The 23879-nt window shown below is 45.7% G+C and overlaps 1 protein-coding gene across 4 annotated transcripts in view; it reads left to right on the top strand.

Moving 5' to 3' along the window:
- Window positions 1-714: 714 nt before the first annotated feature.
- LOC114037630 (vesicle-associated membrane protein 7B-like) overlaps window positions 715-23879 on the top strand; it is a 48312-nt gene continuing 25147 nt past the window's right edge. The window contains exons 1-5 of one of the 4 annotated variants that reach the window (XM_027854583.1): window positions 715-820; window positions 3572-3642; window positions 5341-5437; window positions 10724-10825; window positions 22330-22488. In XM_027854583.1, the coding sequence (XP_027710384.1) occupies window positions 743-820; window positions 3572-3642; window positions 5341-5437; window positions 10724-10825; window positions 22330-22488 (507 nt within the window). In that variant the 5' untranslated portion in view covers window positions 715-742. Of the gene's footprint in view, window positions 821-3571; window positions 3643-5340; window positions 5438-10723; window positions 10826-16151; window positions 16214-22329; window positions 22773-23879 lie in introns of those variants that run through there. The other 3 variants (XM_027854584.1, XM_027854585.1, XR_003568471.1) reach the window with 3 other exon arrangements.

Here is a 23879-nt window from a genome sequence, read left to right as displayed (position 1 = left end):
AGAGGGAGAGGGAAAGGGAGGGAGGGGGGAGAGAGAGAGACAAAGGGAGAGAGAGAGAGACAAAGGGGGAGAGGGGGACAGAGAGGAGAGAGAGAGGGAGAGGGAAAGAGAAGAGAAGAGAAGAGAAGAGAGGAGAGAGAGAGAAACGAGAGAGGAGAGAGAGAAAGAGAGAGAGAGAAGAAAAGAAAAGAGAGGAGAGGAGAGAGAGAAACGAGAGAGAGAAGAGAGAGGGGGAGGAGAGGAGAGAGAGACAGAGAGAGCAGACAGAGGCAGATTGAAGTAGATAAAGATAGATAAGGCAGAATATTTAGTAAGCTAATAATAATGACAGCTGGCATTTACATAGCGCTTTGAGGTTTGCAAAGCACTTTACACATATTATTTGATTGTTTTCTTCATTTTAGAGACGAGACGTTTAGGTGCCAGGCACTGAATGAGCGCAGCACAAAAACTAACCTAATGATTTTTTTTTATTTCCAGCTACAATTTTATGCCTCCCACACCATGCAGCCCCGCCCCTCACGGAAAAGCCCCGCCCTCTTAGTGAAGCCCAGCCCCGCGGCGTGTCCTGTGCCTCGCATAGCCCCGCCCCTCGCGCCTTGGCCCGCCCCCTTCCTGGCCTCACTGGCCCGTCAGTCACCCGCGGCCCCCCCCATGGCCCCCCCTGGGCAGCAGTGCGCCTGCGCCGGAGGCGCCCCAGCCGTTGAGGGCCGTTGGCGAGGCCGAGGCGCTCGGAGCTGCTATGACCATCACGTACAGCTGCATTGCTAATGGCCAGGTGATCCTGGCCGAGCTGGCCCTGACCGGAGGCTCCTATCAGGTAGCCACCCCTCCCCGCTCGCTCGTTGCTAGGTGAACTCTGCGGCCCTGCGACATGTTGCCTCCAGGGGTCCTCTGAGACCGCAGTCTCTTCTTCCCCGGGTTGTCCTCGCGGCTGTCCCGCTTCAGGGAAGGGCTTTGTTTTTAGGCTCAGAGCCCCGAGGGAAAGAGGAGGTGGCAAGGGACCCACCACGATAAATTACTGATTGAAAGGAGAGTGAATCCCCCTTAACCCACTCCCAGGCCTTTGACAGCTCCTGACTTAAAGAAAATTAAGACCCTACCTTAATTTAATTTACATTTTAATTAAATTAATTAAATGTACACTTTATTGTATAGATAATAAGGTGAATAGTTATATAGCTATATAGTTAATAAATAATAAATATAATATTTATTAAATAATAAATAATAGTTAATAAACATTTTATTGTATATTTTCATTCACCACGTGCATACCTATGGGATCCGCCCAACTCCTGCCCTTACCTTAGGCTATCATGTCCCAAAAGTCTTGGTGCAGTTTTAAACCTCTGGGCCACTGATTAAGGAGGGAGGAAGGAAACAAGCATTTATTAAGCCCCTACTGTGTGCATGACACTGGGCGAAGCACTCTACATTGAGCATCTGGTGCGTGGAGTGTTAGCTGCAATCAAGAAGAAAAGACTCGGGTTCAAATCTCACTTCTGAGCCGTCCTGGCCAAGTGACTCCAGCCCCCAGGGCCCTGGGCAGTTCCATGAGATGATAAATTTCAGAGAAAGTGGGGCCTGCCATGGTTAGGGGGAGTTTGTTCCCCAAGAAGGAGGGAGGAATGAAGAGATGGAAGCACAAGCCTCCTCCCTGTTTCTAGTGTGGGAGAGGAAGTCTAGGAAGGAGCTGACCCGGGGACAGGTCCTGCCTCTGACCTGCCACAGGCTGGAACCCTGGCAAGGGGTCCAGGAGCTTCCTAAGGCTGCAGCATATGCCTGCACATGTATAATCTATGTCAGATGGCTAGCCTTCTGGTGGGGGGAGGGAGGGAGAGGGGGAGAGAATTTGAAACGTAATTATTTTTAAGTAAATGTTAATATAATTGGAAAATATATGTGTATAAAATTTTACTTAAAAAAAAGACTACAATATAGTCCAGAGCAGGTAACAAGATGATTTGATAAAGAAGCCCCCCTTGCAGGTAAACCACAGGTTTGGTCCAAAATAAATCTGGGGGGTGGGGATTCTTCTTTGGCCCTATAAACCTTAAGTGACAGTATAATGGGGACAAAGATTTACCAACCAGTATAAAACCAGTATAAAAGGAATCAGGACATGTAAGTCCATGCAGATCCACTAGGAAACATCCGCTAGCTGTGTGACCCTGGGCAAGTCATTTCACCTCTGTTTGCCTCAGTTTCTTTATCTGTAAAACAGGGGACATCATAGCACTTACCTCCCAGGGTTATTGTGAGGATGTGATGAGATGCTTGTAAAGCGCTTAGCACTGTGCTGCTATGTTGTAAACCATTTGGAAGTGTTAGCTACTATGAGAGCTTAGCACACGCTAGTACCTAATAAACCCTACATAAATATTAGCTATTATCATACAAAGCAGCAGGTCTGACCCCGCTTTAAATCCCGCCCTCTTGGCACTGCTTGGTGACTTTACAACCTCCCTAGGCCCAAGTTTCCTTATCTGTGAAATGAGAAAGTTAGACCGCGTGTCCTCCGAGGTCCTGTCCACCTTTGGGTCTGTGATGCTGGTGATTCCCTTTGTAAGGAGGCATTGCCGCTTCTCGCTCGCCCCCTCTTCCCGTTTTTCTAACAATGACCCAGAATTCTCCAGTGTTACTTTATGGAGTGTTGAACTGTCGCCTCCCCCAAGCTTTGGGAGGTGGAGGAAGGGCATGATTAATCAGTATCAATGGCTAAACTACCTAAGTGGTGGTGGGGCCACGGCAGAAGTTGCTTGTCCTTCGTTCTCGATGAGGACCATGACATCAGGCAGGTGATGCCGTGACATGCAAGCGAATTGGATTTAAGCGAGGTAGGCTGTGCAAAGTCACCAGCCTCACTCTCTCGTCCGGAGCCATCTGGGTCCGGTGGCCAGATATCATGAGAAGACACCGGGCAAAAGTGGAGGCTCTTTCTGAAAGGCAAATGCCCACGAGCCCTGCCCCCTGACTCAGAATTCAGTGTGCAGGATTCCTCGGGGCACCTGGAGAGAGAAAAAGGTTTGGGACCACTAGCTAGTGAAAATACGATTGCTGTTTTTATTTGAAACGAGAAATAGGGAGGGCACTTGGCATCCTTTCCTCTTTCTAGAAGAAAGCAGTGAATCTTTATAGATAGATATTTTTTGCCTGGTTTCCTCTGAGCCCTTGAGTCTGGACAGAGGTAGAGGCTGAAATGAGAAGCTGAGATGTCTGACGGTAATTCCGTGAAGACAATGCGCCCAGTTTAAATTGGCCCCCTGGTGACTGGTGCTGATGAAAAGCCGCAGCATGGCTAGACGGTCCTGTGTGTGGTAGAAACCACTGTCAAGGCTTGGCTAGGATGCGCTGAGACAGATTTTCTTGTGTGCTTGGGCATCTATGATATATAGCCTTCTTTCTCCCAGTGGACATGAATATGTATAATGAACATGACATTGATTACTCACAAACCAGGCTAAACTTAGCATGATCCAGTTCATTTATTAAGGAAGAACAAGTGTATATTTATACATCTTCTGTTTGTTTCTCTACAACAGACTGAACATTAATAGTTTATTTTTAGGACGCAGTTTCATCAGTGCTAAAACTAGTGCTTCTAAAACCTGAGAAAAAGACCACAGCCCGAATTGGAAGGTAAGGGGGGGTTCTAGGGTTGTGGTCTGCACCAATTACTTTTAGCGGCTCCCACTTAATGGTTGTACTGCTCAGAAATAGAGAGGGGGCATAGTACGTGATACTGTAAAACAACTTTAATTAGACTGACTGAAGCTTTAAAAACAGTCTGAACCATCCAGCTCTTTCCTTCCTATCATGCCAGTTATTCACGGTAACAACTACCTTGGTGTTTGGAAAAATTAGAAACTTTTTCTCAGCAAATATCCAGATTTAGAAATAAAGATGTTTTAGAGGGAAGGATTACATGTATTATTCACTGTCAACAAAAATTAAGAGAACCATGTGTGCATTTATCCCTTCCACCTCCCAGGGCCTAGGGGCCGGTGCGCCTGCGATCTGGGAAATCCGCGTAAAATTTTTGGGTCCTCTCTTTGTACCAGAGAAGAAAAAATTTGTGTATATTTATGGTATTCGAAGATAAAATATATTGATATTATACAATACTGTACATATATTTTATGCATTTCGGAGTTTCCAAACTTCTGTGTTGTTTGTGGCTTCTGCAAAACTCCCCAAAAATTCCCATTTAATTTCTTATGCCGACCCACAATATATCAAAACCGTGATGGGGAAAGTCGCGACATGGAAGGGATAACTGTGTATCATAGTGCTAAAGACTACTGAGAATTTGTATATGGAAAGGACACATTTATCATTTCTGTTTTCTCCTGGACCATGTATATGACGAGTTTGGTAAAGCTCCTTCATATTTAAAGGCTGGTCCTGCCTGGGCCAGACTGAGCAGTGTTAATGGCCCCTCATTAAAACAAAGGCCGCCACTTGACAGATTTACTCCTAAGATGTCTGGACTGCCTTCTGTCCCCCTAGATTGGGGAGTCTATCAAAAACTGGAATGTAATTAAAAGATAGAATGGCTGGGTAGACCGAGGCATAGGGGACGTGCCAAAAGTGCCTCCCTCAAGTTTTCCCACATCCCCCACAGTAAAAAAAGGGCCAAAAATGTGAGCTGCCAGTCCACAAGCCCTTGTCAAGTACCTACTATACATCAGGGCCCTGTGCAAAGTGCTGGGGACTTTCCTCTCCAAAAGTAAACAGATGGTCAAGCAAATGAACATTTTCCTATACAGCCAGAACAAAATGTGGACCCCCCCCCAGGGCAAATGAGTGGCATCTGACAGAGCTATTTTAAAACGTATACTGAGATAGCATTTGGGGTAGAACATAAATAGTTCATTTTCAAATGTCAAACTATATTAAATTTAATTTCAATAAAGATTTATTAGACACCATGCTAGGTGAAGGACCTACAGAAATGAAGTACGATAGAGTCCTGACTTCAAGAAGCTTATGATCTATGGGGGAGTGGGGAAGAGAAATGAAGGGGGGAAGTGGGGAAGATAGAATATATACATAGTTAAATAAATAATTTCAAGAAAAGCAAAAAACGCCTCATATCAGAGGTGACATCTGAGCTATGCTTTGGGGCAAGCTAAAAATTGTGCTATAGATCGTGTGAAGTCCATATCCCATTTGAGGTTGACTAGGAAAAATGTCAACTATTTCACAGCTAGAGTTTCCTAGATAGAGATAGCTTGATTAAGCTACATGCCTTTCTCTTAATTTTGTTTGTTAAATATGTATTCGATAGGTGAATTTCGGCAAAATGATGATGTAAATGTATGTATCTTTTCAAAGCTATGTCTACCATACTCTCCTTGCTGACGGAATCACTTACTTGTGCGCCACAGACAATCTCATGGATGTTACTTTACCATCTGCGTTTCTTGATGAGGTAAGGAATTTTTTTAGGCTAAGTTAAGAACTTTATTTTAGTTACCGAATTTCTGTAAGATTTCTGTGTTCAGATTCATATGTGAAAGTCTAGCAGTCTAGCCTCAGAGACCAAAATTGCAAATATTTTAGGACATTGACTATAAAAACTAGCATTGAGTGGAAGGAGAACAGAGCATTAATGGTCTACAAAGATTTCAGGCTACCCTCAATCTTACCCTTCACCTTTTCCTCTGCTTTTGTATCTGTCTTCTTGGGAGAATGTTTCTGAAAAAAGGAATCTAACTCAATTACCCTGGGTGGATGAAAAAAAAATCAAGAAATGACAACTTTTAGGAAAATCAGAATACTTTTCAATTGGAAAATGGGCTAAGAATGCGTTACGTGGCAGACATGATAATAATGGTTAGCCTTCCTATCGGACTTTAAGGTTTGCAAAGTGTTTCACAAATATTGATGTTGATATTGTGTGTATGTGTCCATATGAGAGGCGGCACAGTGTGGCAGGTAGAGAGCCAACCTCCAAGTCAGGAAGCCCTGGGTTGAAGGCCTCATTGAGGCATACAGCTGACGCCAGGCAGGGCATTCAACCTCTCGCTGCCAGGGCAGGTCGAGGAGATCCTAAGCAGCTACTGATGTCTGTTGGGTAGAGGGAGAATCATGACCAGAAGGTGTCTTCACCAGTGGAATCACAGATCTGGGGAGGGGGTGTGTGTGTGTGTGTGTGTGTGTGTGTGTCTGTGTGTGTGTGTGTCTGTGTGTGTGTGTGTCTGTGTATGTCTGTGTGGATCAGGTAGTTCTATAGCAAATTCTCTACCAAGTTAGGGTTTTCTTGGCAAAGATACTGGAGCAGTTTGCCATCTCCTTCTCTAGCTCATTTTACAGATGAAGAAACTGAGGCAAACTGGGTTAAGTGACTTCCCCAAGGCCACATAATTAGTAGGTGTCTGAGGATGGATTTGACCTCAAGGAGATAGGGCTTCCTGACTCCAGGCCCAGCCCTCTATCCACTGTGCCCGCCAGCTGTCCCCGGGCAGGGGATGGAGGTGTATCTGTCATCCAACAAGCAGCCCCGCCAAATTCAGACTCGTACCCAAAAGATTATTCATAATATGACATCTCCTTTTGGCTACACTGAGGCATGGGGGGATTGGGATCTCCACTGAGAGAGGGTGTATCCAGACAGATGAAATCACATGTATCCTTTACACACACACACACACACACACACACACACACACACACGTCTAAAATTAACAAGTGGACATCACATAGGACAGACCCACACAACTTGGCAGTAGGTAGAGGCCGAAATTAAGAGGCTAAACTTCCTGGGGCCGCAGACAGACAGATGACGGTTGGTTGCTGCTTTTCAGGTGACCAACAGGCCCGTTCGCAGTGGCAACTCCACATTTCTCACAGGCTGCCCGAAATCTTCTGGCAGGCTACAAGCTGCCCGCAGGCCGTAGTTGTGCAAGGCCTGATATAGGATAACTTCCTTATGAGTATTTTTAGGACCTTCATTATTCTAACAGCAGTTCCCTGTTTGTTGTTAGTTAAAAGTGTCTTGCAGTTTGTTGGGAGGAAAGTATTTATAGACCATAAATCACTCTTTATTATGTATTATTTGGAGCCTAAAAGAAAGAGACAGAGACGAACTCCGATCCCGGCCTCTCGGTGGTTCACCTTGTGGGGGGTTTCCTTACAAGACATGAGCGATGAGCAAGCTCCGGCTTCATTTTTATTGACAAATGTACAATTCAGATCAGAGGTTTCAACAAATGTGAATTTATAAAAAAATCAACAAGCTAACCTTCAGGACGCACAAGTTGTGTCCATGAGTCATTTATATTGATCCTCATTTCTGGTCGTCTGGCTCCTAATAAATGGAAGTGCAACGGACAGAATGTGCAGCCTGGAGTCAGGAAGACACTTACCAGCTGGGAGACCTTGGCCAAGTCACTTTCCCCTGTTTGCCTCAGTTTCCTCATCTGTCCAATGAGCTAGAGAAGGAAATGGCAAACCACTCTAGTATCTTTGCCAAGAAAACCCCACATGGAGTCATGGAGAGTCAGACGCGAATGAACAACCAAAACCTCTTAAATGCAGCCTCTTCCCATGCTGATCTGTGTGTGCTAACGTTTTGGTTACATGATTTAATTTCTAAATCAAACGCACACAGAGTCAACATTCACGTGGCCACTTACTGGTCGAACCTGTATAGCAATCAATCTACAAACATGCTTAAGTTCCAGCTATGTGCCAGGTGCCCCATGGGGTACGCCCTGGGGATACAAAGTCAGAAATGCAACCCTTTCTGACCTCAGGGAGCTCTCTTGGGGGGGAAGCCTGTGACATTTACATAAATAAGCATAACAAAACAGATCAAAGTCCACAGGTTGGTAAGGACTGTCTTAGGAAGGCGGCATCTGGAAAGCTTGTAGAGTAAGGAGAAAACTCCAGGTCTGGGAAACAGCCGGGGTGAAGGCATAAAGAACGAAGGCTAGAAGAGCTCTTTGGCTGGACCGTGGAGGGCAGAAAAGGGGGCAATGTATAACATTAGCAAGGTAGGTAGGTCCAGGCCAGTTTGCAAAGGGCTTTAAAAGCCAAACAAAGGAATTGACATTGATCTTAGAGGCCACTGGAGTTTGAGGACAGGCTCCCCTGCACTTGGCCAGCTGTGTGGGTATGGTGCATTGACCAGGGAGAGCCTGGAAGCAAGGAGGCTGAGGTGAGGCCAGCCCACAGCCGGCACAGAGTTGAGAGATGCCGGCACAGAGTTGAGAGATGCTGGCTCGCTCCTGGTTGGTGGGAGCTCTCCATAACCGCTCGGCTCCACCACCACGCTGCCTGAGACTCTCCGGCCCCTTCAGGCCTGCGACCCCAACCCCTGCCTTCAACCCTGCCTTGTCGTGCTTACGGAGGTGGCCCTCTGAACAGTAATCAGATCACACCATTCCTGGCAAGAACATCTCAATCAACTGCCTTATGGCCCTCCTCACCATCCCCCAGACTTCCCGGCTCAAACCCCGGCCTCAGCCACCGTTCCCTGATACCTAAATGCCAGGGAGGCAGGACCAATCTCATTTTGTATTTGTAGCCCCAGCACAGGGCAGCATAGAGCCTGGCACATAGGAAGCACCTGCTGAATGCTTTTTCATTCATTCATTCATTCATTCATTCATTCGTTCAGATAGGAAGGGCAAGATTGGCCTCTGATTGGCTGTATGAGGTGAAGGAGGGTAAGAAATCAGGAGTAACCCCGAGGGTGTGAGCTCAGGTGACTGGAGAGATGGTGGGACCCTTGACAAAAATAGACACGTGCAGGGAGGAGGATAGTGAATTTAGTTTTGAACATGTGGAGTTTGAGATCCCCACGGGGAATCCAGTTTTAAATATTCACTGGGCAGACGGACCACAGACAGGAAGTCACCATCGTCTGCGGGCAGAGGCTGCAGAGGCTGTGGGGGGTGACTATGCAAGGCTTCCCCGGGCCCTTTTGGGGGCTGGCAGCCACCGGCACATGGCTCTCCTCCCCACATGTAAAGCCTGTGCTGCCCATATGGATGACATGTGTCCACATGGGTGGTCTCAGCGTGGCTCACGAGGAGACGTCGATAGATGAATCTGGAGTGTTATGGTTCCTGCTCTGAGGGGAGTGGGAGAAGGGGCCAGGGAACAGCCTCTCTGTTCTCCCCTGAGAGGCAGGGGGGCTGCACTAGAATTCTGTCACTCTGCCCTTCCTATGTTGCTGGCATAGACACACAATTTTGTAGGCTCAAAAGCTGCTGGGTTCCCAGGTTTCAGTCCCTTAAGGGGTCATCCACAGGGCTGATCCTTTCCCCCCACATGCTAGTTATGCCGAAGATCATCACAGGCAGCTGGTAGCACAACCGATAGACAGAGCACTGGGTCTGGAGCCAGGAAGATCTGAGGTCGAATCCAACCTCAGACACGTACTAATTGTGTGACCATGGGCAAGTCACTTAACCTGTTTGCCTCAGTTTCCTCATCTATAAAATGGGAGCAATGGGAGCCTCTTCCTCCCAGGATTGTTGTGAGAATCAAATGAGATAATAGTTAGTATCAGTAGTGGTGAATAATGAGGAAAGCCATTTGTCAGGCAGATAGCAAACAGAAATCACAGATGGTTTACAGTTTAGAATATACCATAAAATGTACAGAATTAAGGCGTTCTCCCGGGATGGGGTGGGGGCGTGTCTTGACTCAGCCAGAAAAGATGCCCTGATCTCACCCACAAGGAAGCTGGAAATCAGGGACACTTTGAGGCACTGGCTTCCCCTAAGTGTTTGCTATTTCCAATGCCTTTTTTTTTGTCTCCTCCCATGAGTCCATCCCAGAAAGTATTGACAGTATATGTGCTCAGTCTCAAAGCAGGAATAAAGAATGTCTCTCCTCTCCAAAGGTCTCACACCAGCTCTGCCCCTCATTCAGTCACACAGGGACATATATGCCTCTGATCCAGAATCACCCTCTCCAGGCAGCACGCAGCCCTCCTGGCTTGGTCAGGAGTTGGGTTCATTTACGTAATGCCTTTACCTACTCACAACTAACAAGCATTTATTAAGCACTTAATATATGCAAGACGGCGTGCCAGACGCTGGAGATGCAAAGGCAAAAAAGGAAAAAAAAAGAAAAGAAAAGATAAACCAAAACTGTTGGACCCCAGGACCTCTAGAATGCCTCCCAACCAGGGGTGGGCTGGTGCCATCTCAAACCGGCTCCAGAATAGCGAGTGTTCTATTTCAGCATGAGTGTTTATGCCTCACAAATTAGCAAACTCTACCAACCAGGGCATGGTTTGTCATGTTGTTGATTGTCTAGACGTAAGAAAGTGAGGTGGAAGAGATTAATGATGCAGATTCAACTGAAAAGTAGGCTGTGTGTACATTTTTTCCAGAAAGCCCATTGTTAAACATTTACCAGCCCAGTCTTCCTTCCCACTTGAAAATTCCATGATTAAATGAGATTCGAATGTGAAGAGCTCTTATCCCCAGAGGGGACACACCCTGCGAGAGCCAGAAGGGAGCCTGGAGATCATTTAGTCTAGCTCCCTGACTTTACAAAGCTGGGATGGCCAGGACGGGGACGGAGGTAATCTGGAGACATTTGTAAATACAGTGATGCTAGGCTTCTAAAGGGTTAGAAATCTTGAATTTTTAGTCTTTTGCTATGGACCTGAAATGTACCTTAATTTTTTTTATAATTTTTCAGTTATTTTTCAATAGATATAATTATAGATGAGTGTTTTCATTGCTTTCTCTAGGTGAGCAGAACTTGTTCTGAAAATCCCTTGATGTTTCAAGAATCTTTTCCTCCTTCAAATGCAATTGTTGCAGATTTTCAACAAGTGCTGGGGAGATGCATGGTAAGCAGTCTGGGAGTCCGATGACTATTTGATGCAGTTACCACCATGGTCCTTTAAAAGCGCATCCAGGTGCCCCTTGGAGTTATGAAAAGGTCACAAGATGAGTGTGCTGTGATATATTGGAATAGTAGGCAGTTCTGCTCCTAATCAAAAGACCTAAAGGAAGAACATTATATTTACCAAAGAGATCTCTGAGGATAACAGTGTGGGTGGGTCCTCCACCATGCAGATTAAAATATTTCCAAGCCTTCTTGAACAACTACAGACTAAAAAAAAAAAAAAAAAAAAAATCCATCACCTGCCCACCACCTAGTAATGAGCCTGTCACTTAGCAGCCCAGTTGGTCCTGGACCAGGCAGCATGCCATCCATTGTTGGACCCACACTCCAAGCCTGAACACCACTAGTGTTCAGTGAGCAGACCTTCCAGCACTCCAGATTAAGCCCTTGCCATGAAGTATTGGGCTAGGATTTTAGTGGAGTTAATAATATTCCTAGCCTGTATTTCTGTTGTGCTAAGACTTCACAAAAGGCTGGACCAGCCCTGTGTCATCTGCCTTTCATAATGTTGTCGTACAACTGTACGTGGTGAGAGCTGCAGGTATTACTAGAGGAGCTTAGAAAGAGGAGGCTATCATTTGAGGAGAGTAAGTGATCTGCTCAAGGTCACATGGAAAGGTGAGAAGGTAGAATGGCAGCTCACTGGATGGGAGAGGTGAGAAGAGGAGAGAGTTAAAAATAACTCTCTGGGTTGTGAATCTGGGTGACTGGGAAGGACTATGGAAGGTGTACCATGACATACGGAGTAGGATTCTGGTAGTGATAATAATAATCGACATTTATATGGTGCTTTAAGGACTTAGAAAGTATTTTATACACATTGCCTTATTTGACCCTAACACCAGTAAGACATGGTAATACTTGTAATACATAATTGTAATACAGCCCTGGAAAATTATACAGAAATAGGGAAGACTGAGAAGAGAAGGTAATGATTTCTGTTTGAACAGCCTATGGGACTTCTAGAAAGTAACTGATACCGTGTCGCTAGAATCACGGAAAGGCCAGAGATAGAGATTTGGGAGTCACGCACATAGAAATGATCACTGGGTCATTGGAGATGATGAGCTCTTTGAGAAAGCACATGTACTGAAAGAATGGGGCCCAGGACAAAGGTTTTGGAAGTCTTTGTGCTCAGAGGGTAGGAATTGCATTACGATCCACCTAAGGAGACTGAGGTGTCCCTAGACAAGTAAGGGCAAAGGCAGGAGAGAGCAGTGTCACAGAAAGAAGCCAAGGGAGGCCAGAGGGGCAGAGCTGGTGTGAGACCTTTGGAGAGGAGAGACATTCTTTATTCCTGCTTTGAGACTGGGCACGTACACTGTCCATGCTTTCTGGGATGGACTCATGGGAGGAGAGAAAAAAAAGGCATTGGAAATAGCAAACACTTAGGGGAAGCCAGTGCCTCAAAGTGTCCCTGATTTCCAGCTTCCTTGTGGGTGAGATCAGGGCATCTTTTCTGGCTGAGTCGAGACACCCCCTCCCACCCCATCCAGGGAGAACGCCTTAATTCTGTGCATTTTATGGTATATTCTAATCTGTAAACCGTCTGTGATTTCTGTTTGCTATCTGCCTGACAAATGGCTTTCCTCATTATTCACCACTACTGATACTAACTATTATCTCATTTGATCCTCACAACAATCCTGGGAGGAAGAGGCTCCCATTGCTCCCATTTTATAGATGAGGAAACCGAGGCAAACAGGTTAAGTGACTTGCCCACGGTCACACAATTAGTACGTGTCTGAGGTTGGATTCGACCTCAGATCTTCCTGGCTCCAGACCCAGTGCTCTGTCTATCGGTTGTGCTACCAGCTGTCTGTGATGATCTTCGGCATAACCAGCATGTGGGGGGAAAGGATCAGCCCTGTGGATGACCCCCTGCTGGAGTTAGGATTCAGATCCTTGTTAACCTTGAAGAGTAAATAATGAAAAGTGAATGAATGAAAAAGAATCCACTAAGCAGTAACTGTGTACCAGGCACTACTGAGCACTGGGAATACCCAAAACAAGCAAGCAAGATAGGCCCTGCCCGCAAGGAGCTCACACTCTCATGGGAAAGGCAACACATAAAGGAGGCCAGCAAGTGGGGAGGTGGTGTGGCTCTGGGAAAGGCAAGTCAGGCTCACCTGTCGCAGCCCAGGGTTCCTTGGAGAGAGCAGTCTACATGGAATGGAAGGCTGGAAGCCAGATCATAGAGGACGGAGAAATGGGCGGGTGGTGAGAGAGTGGAGGCTGTGATTCTGGACGATTCTTTGTATACTTGTGGCTTTTTTCTTTCTGTGTAGGGCCTCCCTGAAACATAGGCTTGAGGAGGGGGATCTCTGAGTCAGAGAAGATAAACATTTTAATGGCTTACTGCAGAACTCCAAATTATTTTCCACAATGATTAATGTCTAGCAATTTATAGTTCCACTAACAATGTGTTATTATGCGTGTCTCCCCTGGACCTCGCCAACAAATTGCAGAATATCTGGGAGTCAACCTTCCGAGACACGTTCAAGACTATATGTGTGTGTATGTATATACAGATACACACAAACACACATACATATACATGTATTTGTGTGTATTTACACATACCTATGTGTATATATACACATACATATATACATACATATATTGTATATGACTATATACTGTGTATAAATATGTATACAATTACAAAACACTCTTTACAGAAATATATAAGCACAAATAATTGGAGAGCTACTCATTATCCATAGGCTGTATCAATGTAGTAAAAATTATAATACTGCCTCAATTATTTAATTAATTTATATAATTTACTATTAATAATTAACAGATTTACAAACTGAGTACATTAGTGAAGAAAAGATGGGGAGGGTCATGTGGCAAAAGTGAGAGATGACAGGTAGCCAGTGCCCCACCGGTACCCTCCTGAGCTTTGGGCAGAACCTTGGATACATTCCGTGCCCCCGAAGCTTCTTCATCCTGGAAGCTCCCACCAGCCCTGGAATTCACCCACTGGAAGTCCCCACAGCCCTCAGGGGCCTCTCTCTCAGTGGATGACTTCTCCCAGAACTGCCACTTAAGGGAGGGCATCCAGACTAGGCATGTCCCATTCCTCTCCAGCCTGGACTCAGGATTTTCTCTACCATCCCCCATACGCCCTGGCCATCTTCACCCCACCACTTTTCAGCTTCCTTTTATGCGCCACCTTCCCCCGTTAGAAGGTGAACTCTTTGAGGGTAGGGACTGTGTTTCTGTTTATATTTGTATTCCCAGTGCTTAACACTGTGCCAGGCATGCAGTGAGTTCTTAAATGCCTGTTGACTGAGAACATGGACACAAGCTAAGCGGGCTGGGGAGTCAGTCAGCAAGCATGCATTAAGCACCTAGTGTGTGTCAGGCACTGAGCTAAGCACAGGGATTCAAAGACAGACAGAAGACAGCCACCGCCTTCCGGGAGCTCCTTGTATTCCGCATTCTTGGCAAACTCCAGATTTACGAGAAAAGGCCTCTGCAAACCCTGGATCCAACTGCCAACGGATTATTTCACAAAATTAGACAATAACAACATTCATTCGGAAGAACAAAAAGCCTGGAATCTCCGAGGAAATAATAGGGGGAAAGTTGGAACAAAGGGGGAATGGCACTTTCAGACTGAAGACTACCTCATGGAGCACTTAGCATCAAAACGATTCGGCACTCTGTGTGCGTGCTTGTGTGTGGTGGTTTTTCTAAAGTCAATCAACGGAACAGAACAAATAATCAGACTCAGAAACACCCCAATTCCCTGGCTGAGGTTCGAAGCTTGGTGTCAGTGAAGCCGTGTGGATGCTTTTCTGGTGTTCATTAATGAGGCCTCTAACGAATATTGCCAGGAATCAAAGACAAGGTCAGTGTCCTCTAGGAGGGACTGCCCTCTGATTCCCTTTGTAAGAGACACCTGCTGAGACAACCCTGGCCCCTCCCCTGTGCCTCAGCACCCCTCCTGTGCCCTTTCACAGGTTGGGCCTATAGTGGATCCCAGCCAGGACCTGGTGAGCTAACTCCGCAAAAGGGAGTCTTACTTCTAGATTTGTGTTCTACATTTCTCAGCCCAAATAGTAGTCTCCTTCAAAAATGAAGCCAAGGCAAAAGAAAAACTGAGCAGTTCTGCTTTTGTTCCATCCTCATTTGCCAACATTACAGCCCCCCTGAGCTGCAGCCTTACCCGGGCTTTCATTCTTCTCTTTTCACCAAACAGAACTTTAAAAAAACAAAACAAAACAAAACCACCTTTTTGTGATGCTTTGCATTCCTTACAAGCCTCAGCTCATTATTCATTTTAACACTCTGGGTGCTTTTTTTTAAATAATATTTTATTTTTTCCAAATACATGTAAAGATAATTTTCAACATCCATTTTTTATAAGATTTTTGAGTTCCAGATTTTTTCTCCCTCCCTCCCTCTCATCCCTCCTCCCCAAGACGGCAAGCAATCTGATGATAGGTTGAGCATGTGCAATCACGTAAACATATTTCCACATTAGTCATGTTGTGAAAGAAAAACCAGAACAAAAGGGAAAAGGTACAAAAAAAAAAGTGAAAATAGGATGCTTTGATCTTCATTCAGACTCCATAGTTCTTTCTCTGGATGTGGATAGCATTTTCCACCATGAGTCTTTTGGAATTATCTTGGATCATTGTATTACTAAGAAGAGCGAAGTCCACCACGGTTGGTAATCGTACAATGCTACTGTTACTGTGTACAATGTTCTTTTGGTTCTGCTCACTTCACTCTGCATCAATTCATGTAAATCTTCCCAGGTTTTTCTGACATCCGCCTGCTCGTCATTTCTTATAGCACAATAGTATCCCGTTACATTCATATACCACACCTTGTTCAGCCATTCCCCAACTGATGGGCATCCCCTCAATTTCCAATTCTTTGCCACCACACAAAGATGGGCACTATTTTTATAGGACCAATTATGCCATACTTTTGTACTTATCCTCTGTTCCCTGCCCTGGCTCCCACCTTCTGTACCCATCCCCACTATTATCGCCAACCCTCAACCAACTGCCACTGACAAACAGGTCAGCTCCAAGGCCCTGGGAGCACCTGCACCCCCAGAGCAGCAGCCCTGCATCCAGCCTGGCCGCCCACAACCCTAGTACAAGGAGACAGTCAGGACCGGGCTGGAATTAGCCCGTCCTGGCTCTGGAGAAGTATCGGCTAAATTTTCAGTGTGAGTGTTTACACCTCAGAAGTCAGCCAACACTACGAATCCAAGTTTGATTTATTGTTTTGTTGTCTAGAGTTAAGAAAGTAACGGAGGAAGATGTTAGTGATGCGGAGTCAGCCTAAAAATACATCATGCCTCCTCTCTTCTTTTTGGGAGAGCTGTTGGTTAAACATTTACCAGCACAACCCTAGAAGCAATCCTTGTGACGAGGAGACCTGGCAACTTCCTTGCGGGTGGTGTGGTCCCCACCCCAACAACCCTCAGCAGCCACAGCCAACGAAGAGCGCCGCTAATGCCAAAGTCGTTGGCATTGCCAAGTGATTCAACATCAAAAGCCACGATAGTTATATTCGTAACAACGATACTCAAGAAGCGAGCTTTGCTGCTGCTCCTTACCATCCGACATGCAGCTGAAACCTCCTGAAGGCGTTGTGATTCAAATGTGAGCGCCCAAGAGCAAGGATTGTTTCTGCTCTTGTATTTATATCTCCAGAGCTCAGCAGAAACACGCTGCATGTAGTAAGCGCTAAATAAATGCTGTTTCATTCAATCAGAACCTTTATAAAATGTAATTTGGTCATTACGTTCCCTATGAATACATACCAGTCTCTCTCCTTTTCCCTCCTCTCAGGAATTGTTTCTCTTTGGGTCTTCAGAATTTCACTAATTCATTCATCCCTTTTGGCCTGACTTCCCCTAGAGTCAGGATACATGGGATCCTGCTTATCCTTCCTTTGAAGGGTTGCAATCTGTTCTCCCCATATCCCAGGTACATCTCAGGCCATGCCTGGCTTTCCCATTTTTCACTATCACAACTGAAGTATATTCATTTCCTCCCAGTTTCCAACATTCCCACTAGAAAAACTAGTCCCTTCTTGTGGGGTAGAGTCAGGTGCAGAAAAGCAGACCCCTCCTCATTTTCCTTCGCCTTTTGCAGGATGGCATTATCATAGCAGTTTGTTTAATCACCAAGTGGCACTGCCGCCAATAACCTGATCCAGTTCACTAAAAGAACCAGGCCTTGCTAAGTCCGTCTCATCCCAAAGACCTCTGAGGAAGTATGAGGCTCTCTCTGGTTCCCAGAAACCTAGAGACCTTGAGCCCCTAACAGTATCCCTATCTGGGTAGCAGCTCCTTGTCATTTAGTCTAGGGGGTGAAGGCAGTTCAAATCCATCCAATCAGACTAGCTCCTCAAGTCTGGTATCACTCAAAAAACACCTCCCTCCTCATGGGGTCTTCTGTGTCTCATTAGGCCCTCATTAAAAGAGCCCAGCATAATGGCTCAGCTCCAGAGAGAAGTATACTTGCTACATGCAGTTTTTACTCCAAGGTATAGACTAAACATAAGGAATAAATCGTATGATAGAAGACCTCATGCCCCAGAAAGCGTAAGGGTCTTCCCTCCCAGATTGGGTTGGTTTTTTTTTTGTTTTTTCTGACTAGGTAAAGAGGCCATTCTCTGGCTCATTTCTTACCTAGCCTTAATCACTGAATGGGCACTGCTCAGTCAAACTGAGACCTGTTAAAAGCTTAAAAAGGCCAAGGTCTCCCACTGCATCCTGGGCCACCTCCAGTTGTCCTGATCTATATCTGGCCACTGGACCCAGATGGTTCCAGAGGAGAGAGTGAGGCTGGTGACTTTGCACAGCCCTGCCTCGATTAAATCCAATTCACCTGAAAGTCCATGGCATCACCTCCCTGATGTCATGGTCCTCTTCAAGACCGAAGGACAAACAACAAGTATCTATGTAAAAACCAAGACCCAGCATTATCTGTGATGGGAAAGCGCTAGAGACCTTTCCAACAAGATCAGAAATAAGCAAGGACCTCCATTGTCACCATTATTATTTTATATAGTGCCAAGAATGCTTGCTGCAGCTATAGAACCAGTAAAAGAAATTGGGGCAATAAGCACAAAGAGACAAGTCAAATCAACAAGCACTTACTAAGCCCCTACTATTTTCTGGGCACTGTGAGAAACACCAGAAATACAAAGAAAGCCAAAAAAAAACACCAAAAACCAAAACAGTCTGTGCTCTCCAGCAGCTCATAGTCTAATGGAGGTGACCACACACAAACAAGTGGGTACAAACAAAATCTAGATGGAATAAATTGGGGTAATTTCAAAGGGAAGGCTTCTTCCAGAAAGTAGGACTTTGGCTGAGACAAAAAGGAACATTAACAACATTGAAAGAAGGCGATCTTCTTAATAACTAATAAAATAGGGAAACCATTGGCTAATCTGATTAAAGAGAGAGGAAAACCAAGCTGCCAATACCCAACGTGAAAAGGAATTCGCGACTGAAAATAAAATCGAGGAAAGTACCAGAAATGGTCTCGTCCAATTCTACCCAACACAACTAATAACCTAAGTGAAATTAATGAATAGTTTAAAAACGTAAAAACGCCCGGATGAACAAGACCAAAGAGTGAATTTGAAGCCAGCCAGCCAGGGGGGTGTTACACACTCAGGATCCCTCCTGCCGGGGAGTCTGAGGCTGGGGAGTGTCTCACACTTGGGAGTTCTGAGCCGCAGTGGCTAAGCGGCTGCGTGTCCCCGCTAAGCTCAGCATTAAAATGAGAAGACAGAGATGAGGGAAAGAGATCCAGGCAGGAGTGACAGCCAGTGAAAGTGCTCTTGAGTGCTGTCTGTGAGGAACAAGAAAGAGCGCCGGGGAACAGAGTACAGGGAGGCGAGAAAGAGGTAAGACACTTGGAAAGGTGGGAAGGGGCCGGGTGATGAAGGCCTTCAGAAGCCAAACAAGATTTGATATTGGATCGTGGAAATCAGAGGGAGCCCCTGCAAATGATCGAATGGGGGGGTGGGGGTAAGGTCTTTTAGGAGGATCGATTTAACAGCTGATTTGACGATGGATTAAAGTGGGGAAGAGGCTTGAGACAGGGACACCACCAAGCAGGCCAGTGCAATGGTCCGAGCGTGAGGGGACGGAGACGTGTACTGGGGGCAGAATCAGAAGAGAGAAGGGGACCTATGCAAGAGATGTTCTGAAAGGAGAGACAACAGGATTTGCTACAGATTGGGTATGGGGGGTTGAAGATGATGCCTGAGTGTTGAGCCTGGGTGACTGGGAAGATAGGGGTGTCCTGGACACGTTGAGTTTAAGGTATCTACCAGACATCCGGGCATTTGAGATGTGAGACTTGAGGTCAGGAGAGGTGGAAGTTGAACAAAGAGAACTTAGGGTCATCTGTACAGAGATGATCATTGAAGTCAGATGCTGATAAAATCACTAAGTGAAAGAGTATGGATGGAGAAAAGAAGAGGGCCGGGACAGAGTCCTGTAGACACCCACGTTCAGTGGAAAAGACCTGTGAAGATCCAGCCAAGAAGAGAGGAGAACAAGGAGAGAGCAGAGTCATGAAAAGCCATTATCAAGAGATTATCAAGGAGAAGAGGAAGGTCCAAAGGATACAGAGAGGTCAGGAAGCATGAGGATTGAGGAGAGGCCATTAGATTGGGCAGTGGCGAGAGCAGTTTTAATTGAATGATAAGGTCAGAAGCCAGCTTGCAAAGAGTTAAGAAGAGAGTGAGAGGATAAGACATGGAGGGCCTGATCGTAGATGGCTTGATTGTTACTTTTTCCAAATCATATGTTGGTTAACTTAGAGGACTAGAAATCCAAGCAAAAAACTTTGCAAAGTAGCCAAATATAAAATAAACCCACACAAATCGTTAGCTTTTGTATATATTACCAACAAAAACTAGCAGGAGGAGATAAATTCCATTCAAAATAATGGCATAATAGATGTGATATTTGAGGCACACATAGGAACTATATAAATAGAACTACAAAACACTCTTTACAGAAACAAAAACAGGTCTAAATAATTAGAGAAACACTAATTGCTCATGGATAGACTGAGCCAATATAATAAAAATGACATTTTCAACTAAATTCAATTATTAAGTGCCATATCAATCAAACTACAGAAGGGATATTTTATAGAGCTCAAAAAATAATAAATTTACCTGGAGGAAAAAAAGGACAAAAATATCAAGGAAAATAATGAAAAAAAAAAGAAGGAAGGAGACCTAGCAATGCCAAATCTCAAACTTTACTAAAAAAAAAAAGTTGTCAAAATTCTATAGAGCTACTTTAAAAATAGAAACATCAAGAAGTAGAAAAATCAAAATGTAGCCTGATGTTCATTATACCCAAAGGTGCCACCTACTAGGGTAAAGATTCGCTCTTTAACAAATCTCCTGGGAAAACTGAAAAGGCAATCTGGCAAAAATTAGTTAGGCCAATATATCACGCCATATACAATAAGTTCCAAATTGATATGACCTAAATATGAAAAGGTCATATCAGAAACAAATTAGAGGAGCAGAGGAAATAATTTTCACAATTACAGATGAATAAAGATCATAGTATATAAAATGGCTAAATTTGGTTACATAAAATTGAAAAACTTCTGCATAAGCAAAATGAATGCAAATAAAATTAGAAGGAAAATGTGAAATATGTATGAAAAGTTTGAGAGAGTTTCTGGGTAATTAGTAATTTTATTGATTATGGCTAGCAGATAATAATAACATGGTCACTTACCTTTCTCTCCTAAACCAAAGGAGAATCATGGAGGCCTCTCAATGCTTATATGCCCTTGGAAGAATGGGTGTTCCCAGCAGTCAGAAATCAACTCTGATTAGTTAACAATTAATGAGGAGGAATATTATAATGAGAGATGGGGATATTCTAATGAGGGGTGGGGGACATGACTGAAGATGTCACTCTTATGCATCTCTTCCCAGACCACCCTGCCTTGGGCAGTCTAGACAAAGGGATCTACCTCTACCCAAGTCTGCCAGAGTGGCACACAAGTCTGATTTCCCCTAGATTAGATTCTCTTTGTAAGGCTTTCTAGTTGAGTGGGGTCCCATCCAAGATGGTCTAAGCATGTACCCCAAAGATTTGGGCAATCTCATCTATCAGCAGTGTCCTTTAAGAGACTGGCTGAATATCCTACAGGAGAGTATTTCTGAATGAGGAAGTAAAAAGAGAAGACCTTAATATAAGAGAAATAATCGTTTCTCTCACATGTGTGGGTTTGGGGAAAAGATATTATCATTGTAATCAATACATGCTTGTATACTGTATTGTATACTATACTACTCTCTGTTTCCCAGGGGAAAGGGAAGGGAAGGGAAAGAAAGAAGCATTTATATAGTGCTTACTATGTGCCAGTCTCTGTGACTGCCCAGGGTCACATAGCTAATAAGTATCTGAAGCCAGAGGTGAGGATTTGAACTCAGGTCTTCCTGACTCCAGGCCCAGTGCTCTATTCACTGCTCCACCACCTGCCTCAAAAAAAAGGGGGGGGGAGGGGTGTGGATGCATGCATGTATGTATGTATGTATGTATGTATGTATATATGTATGTATTAGGGGAAAGAATAGATAGTATGTTCTGGGCACTGCCTGAAGCCCAGAGCCCAACATCATCATGACCTGGGGACAGGCTTGGGTACAAGGAGGTGGAAATCGATCTGTGCAGATGCCTGCTTGGGTACCACCTGAGTAGAATTGGGTTACCTCCTTCCTACCCTGAAGTGCCCACAAACAGAGAAGGCCATCCATGGAAATGTACAGGGAATAGGGGCAGCTAGGTGGCACAGTGGGTAGAGCACCGGCCCTGGAGTCAGGAGGACCTGAGTTCAAATCTGGCCTCAGACACATAACACTCACTAGCTGTGTGACTCTGGGCAAGTCACTTAACCCCAATTGCCTTGCCAAAAAAGAAAGGTACAGGGATGGAGGAGTGCAGAAGAGAGGACATGTTGGAAACAAATCTTGAATTGGCCATCGAAGGAGGGGGAGGAATGCAACCCATCTTCCCACCCCCATCAATGGGATCAAGCTCCAGCTTCCCTGGGGCTTCCTCCTCAGCGGTCTAACATGATGAATACCCCTCAGAGTCAGCCTTAATGTCACCTGCACGAAGATGACAAGGATGTCTTACTTACACAAACACTTATTGAATATGCTGTGATTAATGCCCAGTTATAGAAACACCTAAAGGCAATATCTTTTAGAGGTTGGGGATGGGGACAAGTCAAGCCAACACATTTGCACTTGTTTGGGATTGAGTGTTTGCTGGCATCCTGGCACCGTGGGGGTGTCTTCCTCACCTGAGACAAGCTTTCTGCACCTTCGCTTTAATGAGCACATTGTACTTTGATGATGACATTTGAACAAAATAAATCTAATGCACTCTTCTTTTTGCTACAGATGAAGTACAATCAAAATCAAGGTGAATTTATGATTTCCGATCTGAAAAGTCAAGTGACTGATGTCAGAAATTCAATGTCACAGAATGTTGGCAAAATGCTGAAAAGAGAAGAAAAACTGAATATACTTATTGACAGAACAGACAATCTTCAAGTAGCTGTAAGTTTCTGCCTCAGCTCCTGCCATCCATAGCGCCGCCCAAAGGTCATTGGCCTCTACTCGAGTGCTTTTAAGGGGATTTCAGTGAAAGTAAAGGTAGCAGACTTTTTGTAAGCCCCTTGCATCACTGACAATCTCCTTTAACTCAGAACACTGAGGATACCTCTGCAGTTGTCAGAAAATCTAATTTTCAGAGTCCAAAAAGATGAGACTTATAAATTAGAGGGTGATCATTTGCATTACAAAGGAATTTTCACTTTAAGATTCATCCATGTTCCTTTAAATAGCAGTCTCTTTATTGTGTCTGAAATATGGCTTGGTCCGTTTTCAGTAACATGATAGGGGGAGGACAGGGTCGGACCTGGGATTTCATTGCCGGGACAAACTCCCAGGAGAGGAAAGGGCCTCCACCAGTGCAGGTTGGCACCCTCTGGGAGCTGCCCAGGGACAACTGAGGCTGAGCCAGCTCCGGCGATGCGGGCTGCTCCAAGCGGTGCCCAGGGACGGGCAGGTGGGGCATGAGAGTGGGGGCGCAGCAGCCTTTGGGTGCCCCCTTCCCATCCCAACCCTCTCGAGTGCCTCTCTTTGAAGGGGAGCTACAGGACCCCAAAGCCCTGGGGGCCGAGCAAGGCTCCCCACTCCCCTGCCTGGTGCCCCGCCTCCACCGCCTCCTCTTCTGTGGGGCTCTGGGGTTTGGCACTTAAGGGGTCGTTATGAACTTTGGAGGAATGACGAGGTCTGAAGGCAGAGTGGGAGGGGAGGCAGTGTAGACACCTAGTGTGGACCGTCACCTCGAGTTCAGACCTAAAGGTCAGGAGGAGGTTTTGCCTCCTTCATCTTCTGCCCAGTGTGTGGGTGAGAATCCGGGAGAGGGAGTGGGGCAGACCCCGGGAAGACCTGCTGTCAGGCCCGCTGTGCAGCTGCTTGGCTAGTCACCCCCACCATCCGGTCATCACCCTCACCCACCCCACCCACATCGGGCCACTCCCGCCAGCCGGTCACCCCACCATCCGGTCACCAAGCCCCGGCCCCCTCCGGCCACTCTTGCCAGCCGTGTCATCTCAGCCATCTGGTCACCCACCCCACCCCACTCTGGTCACCCACGCCATCTGGTCACCCCCCACGACCTGGCCGATCAGGACCTCTGGTCAGCCCTGCTGTCTGGTTCCTCCCCACCCCCAACTCCAGCTGTCTTCCATCGTCCTGACTGGGTGAGTGGGGGGCGGGAAGTGCTCGTGGTCATGGTCTTTTCCCTCTATTTAGTGAGCACTTAGGCATTGTTTCCTTGGGGTGTTCATTCTTAGTGTCCCAAACCAGGGTCTGGGTCCTTGACCATTAACTATGGGCCCAGTCCCAGGGAAGTCTGGCCTGGCCTTGGGCGCAGAGGAGCC

This window comes from Vombatus ursinus, unplaced genomic scaffold (assembly GCF_900497805.2).
Source record: "Vombatus ursinus unplaced genomic scaffold, bare-nosed wombat genome assembly UNPS02010461.1, whole genome shotgun sequence".
Taxonomy (NCBI): Eukaryota; Metazoa; Chordata; class Mammalia; order Diprotodontia; family Vombatidae; genus Vombatus; species Vombatus ursinus.
The sequence above is the reverse complement of the archived record's forward strand: the minus strand, read 5'-3'. Positions and strand labels throughout refer to the sequence as shown.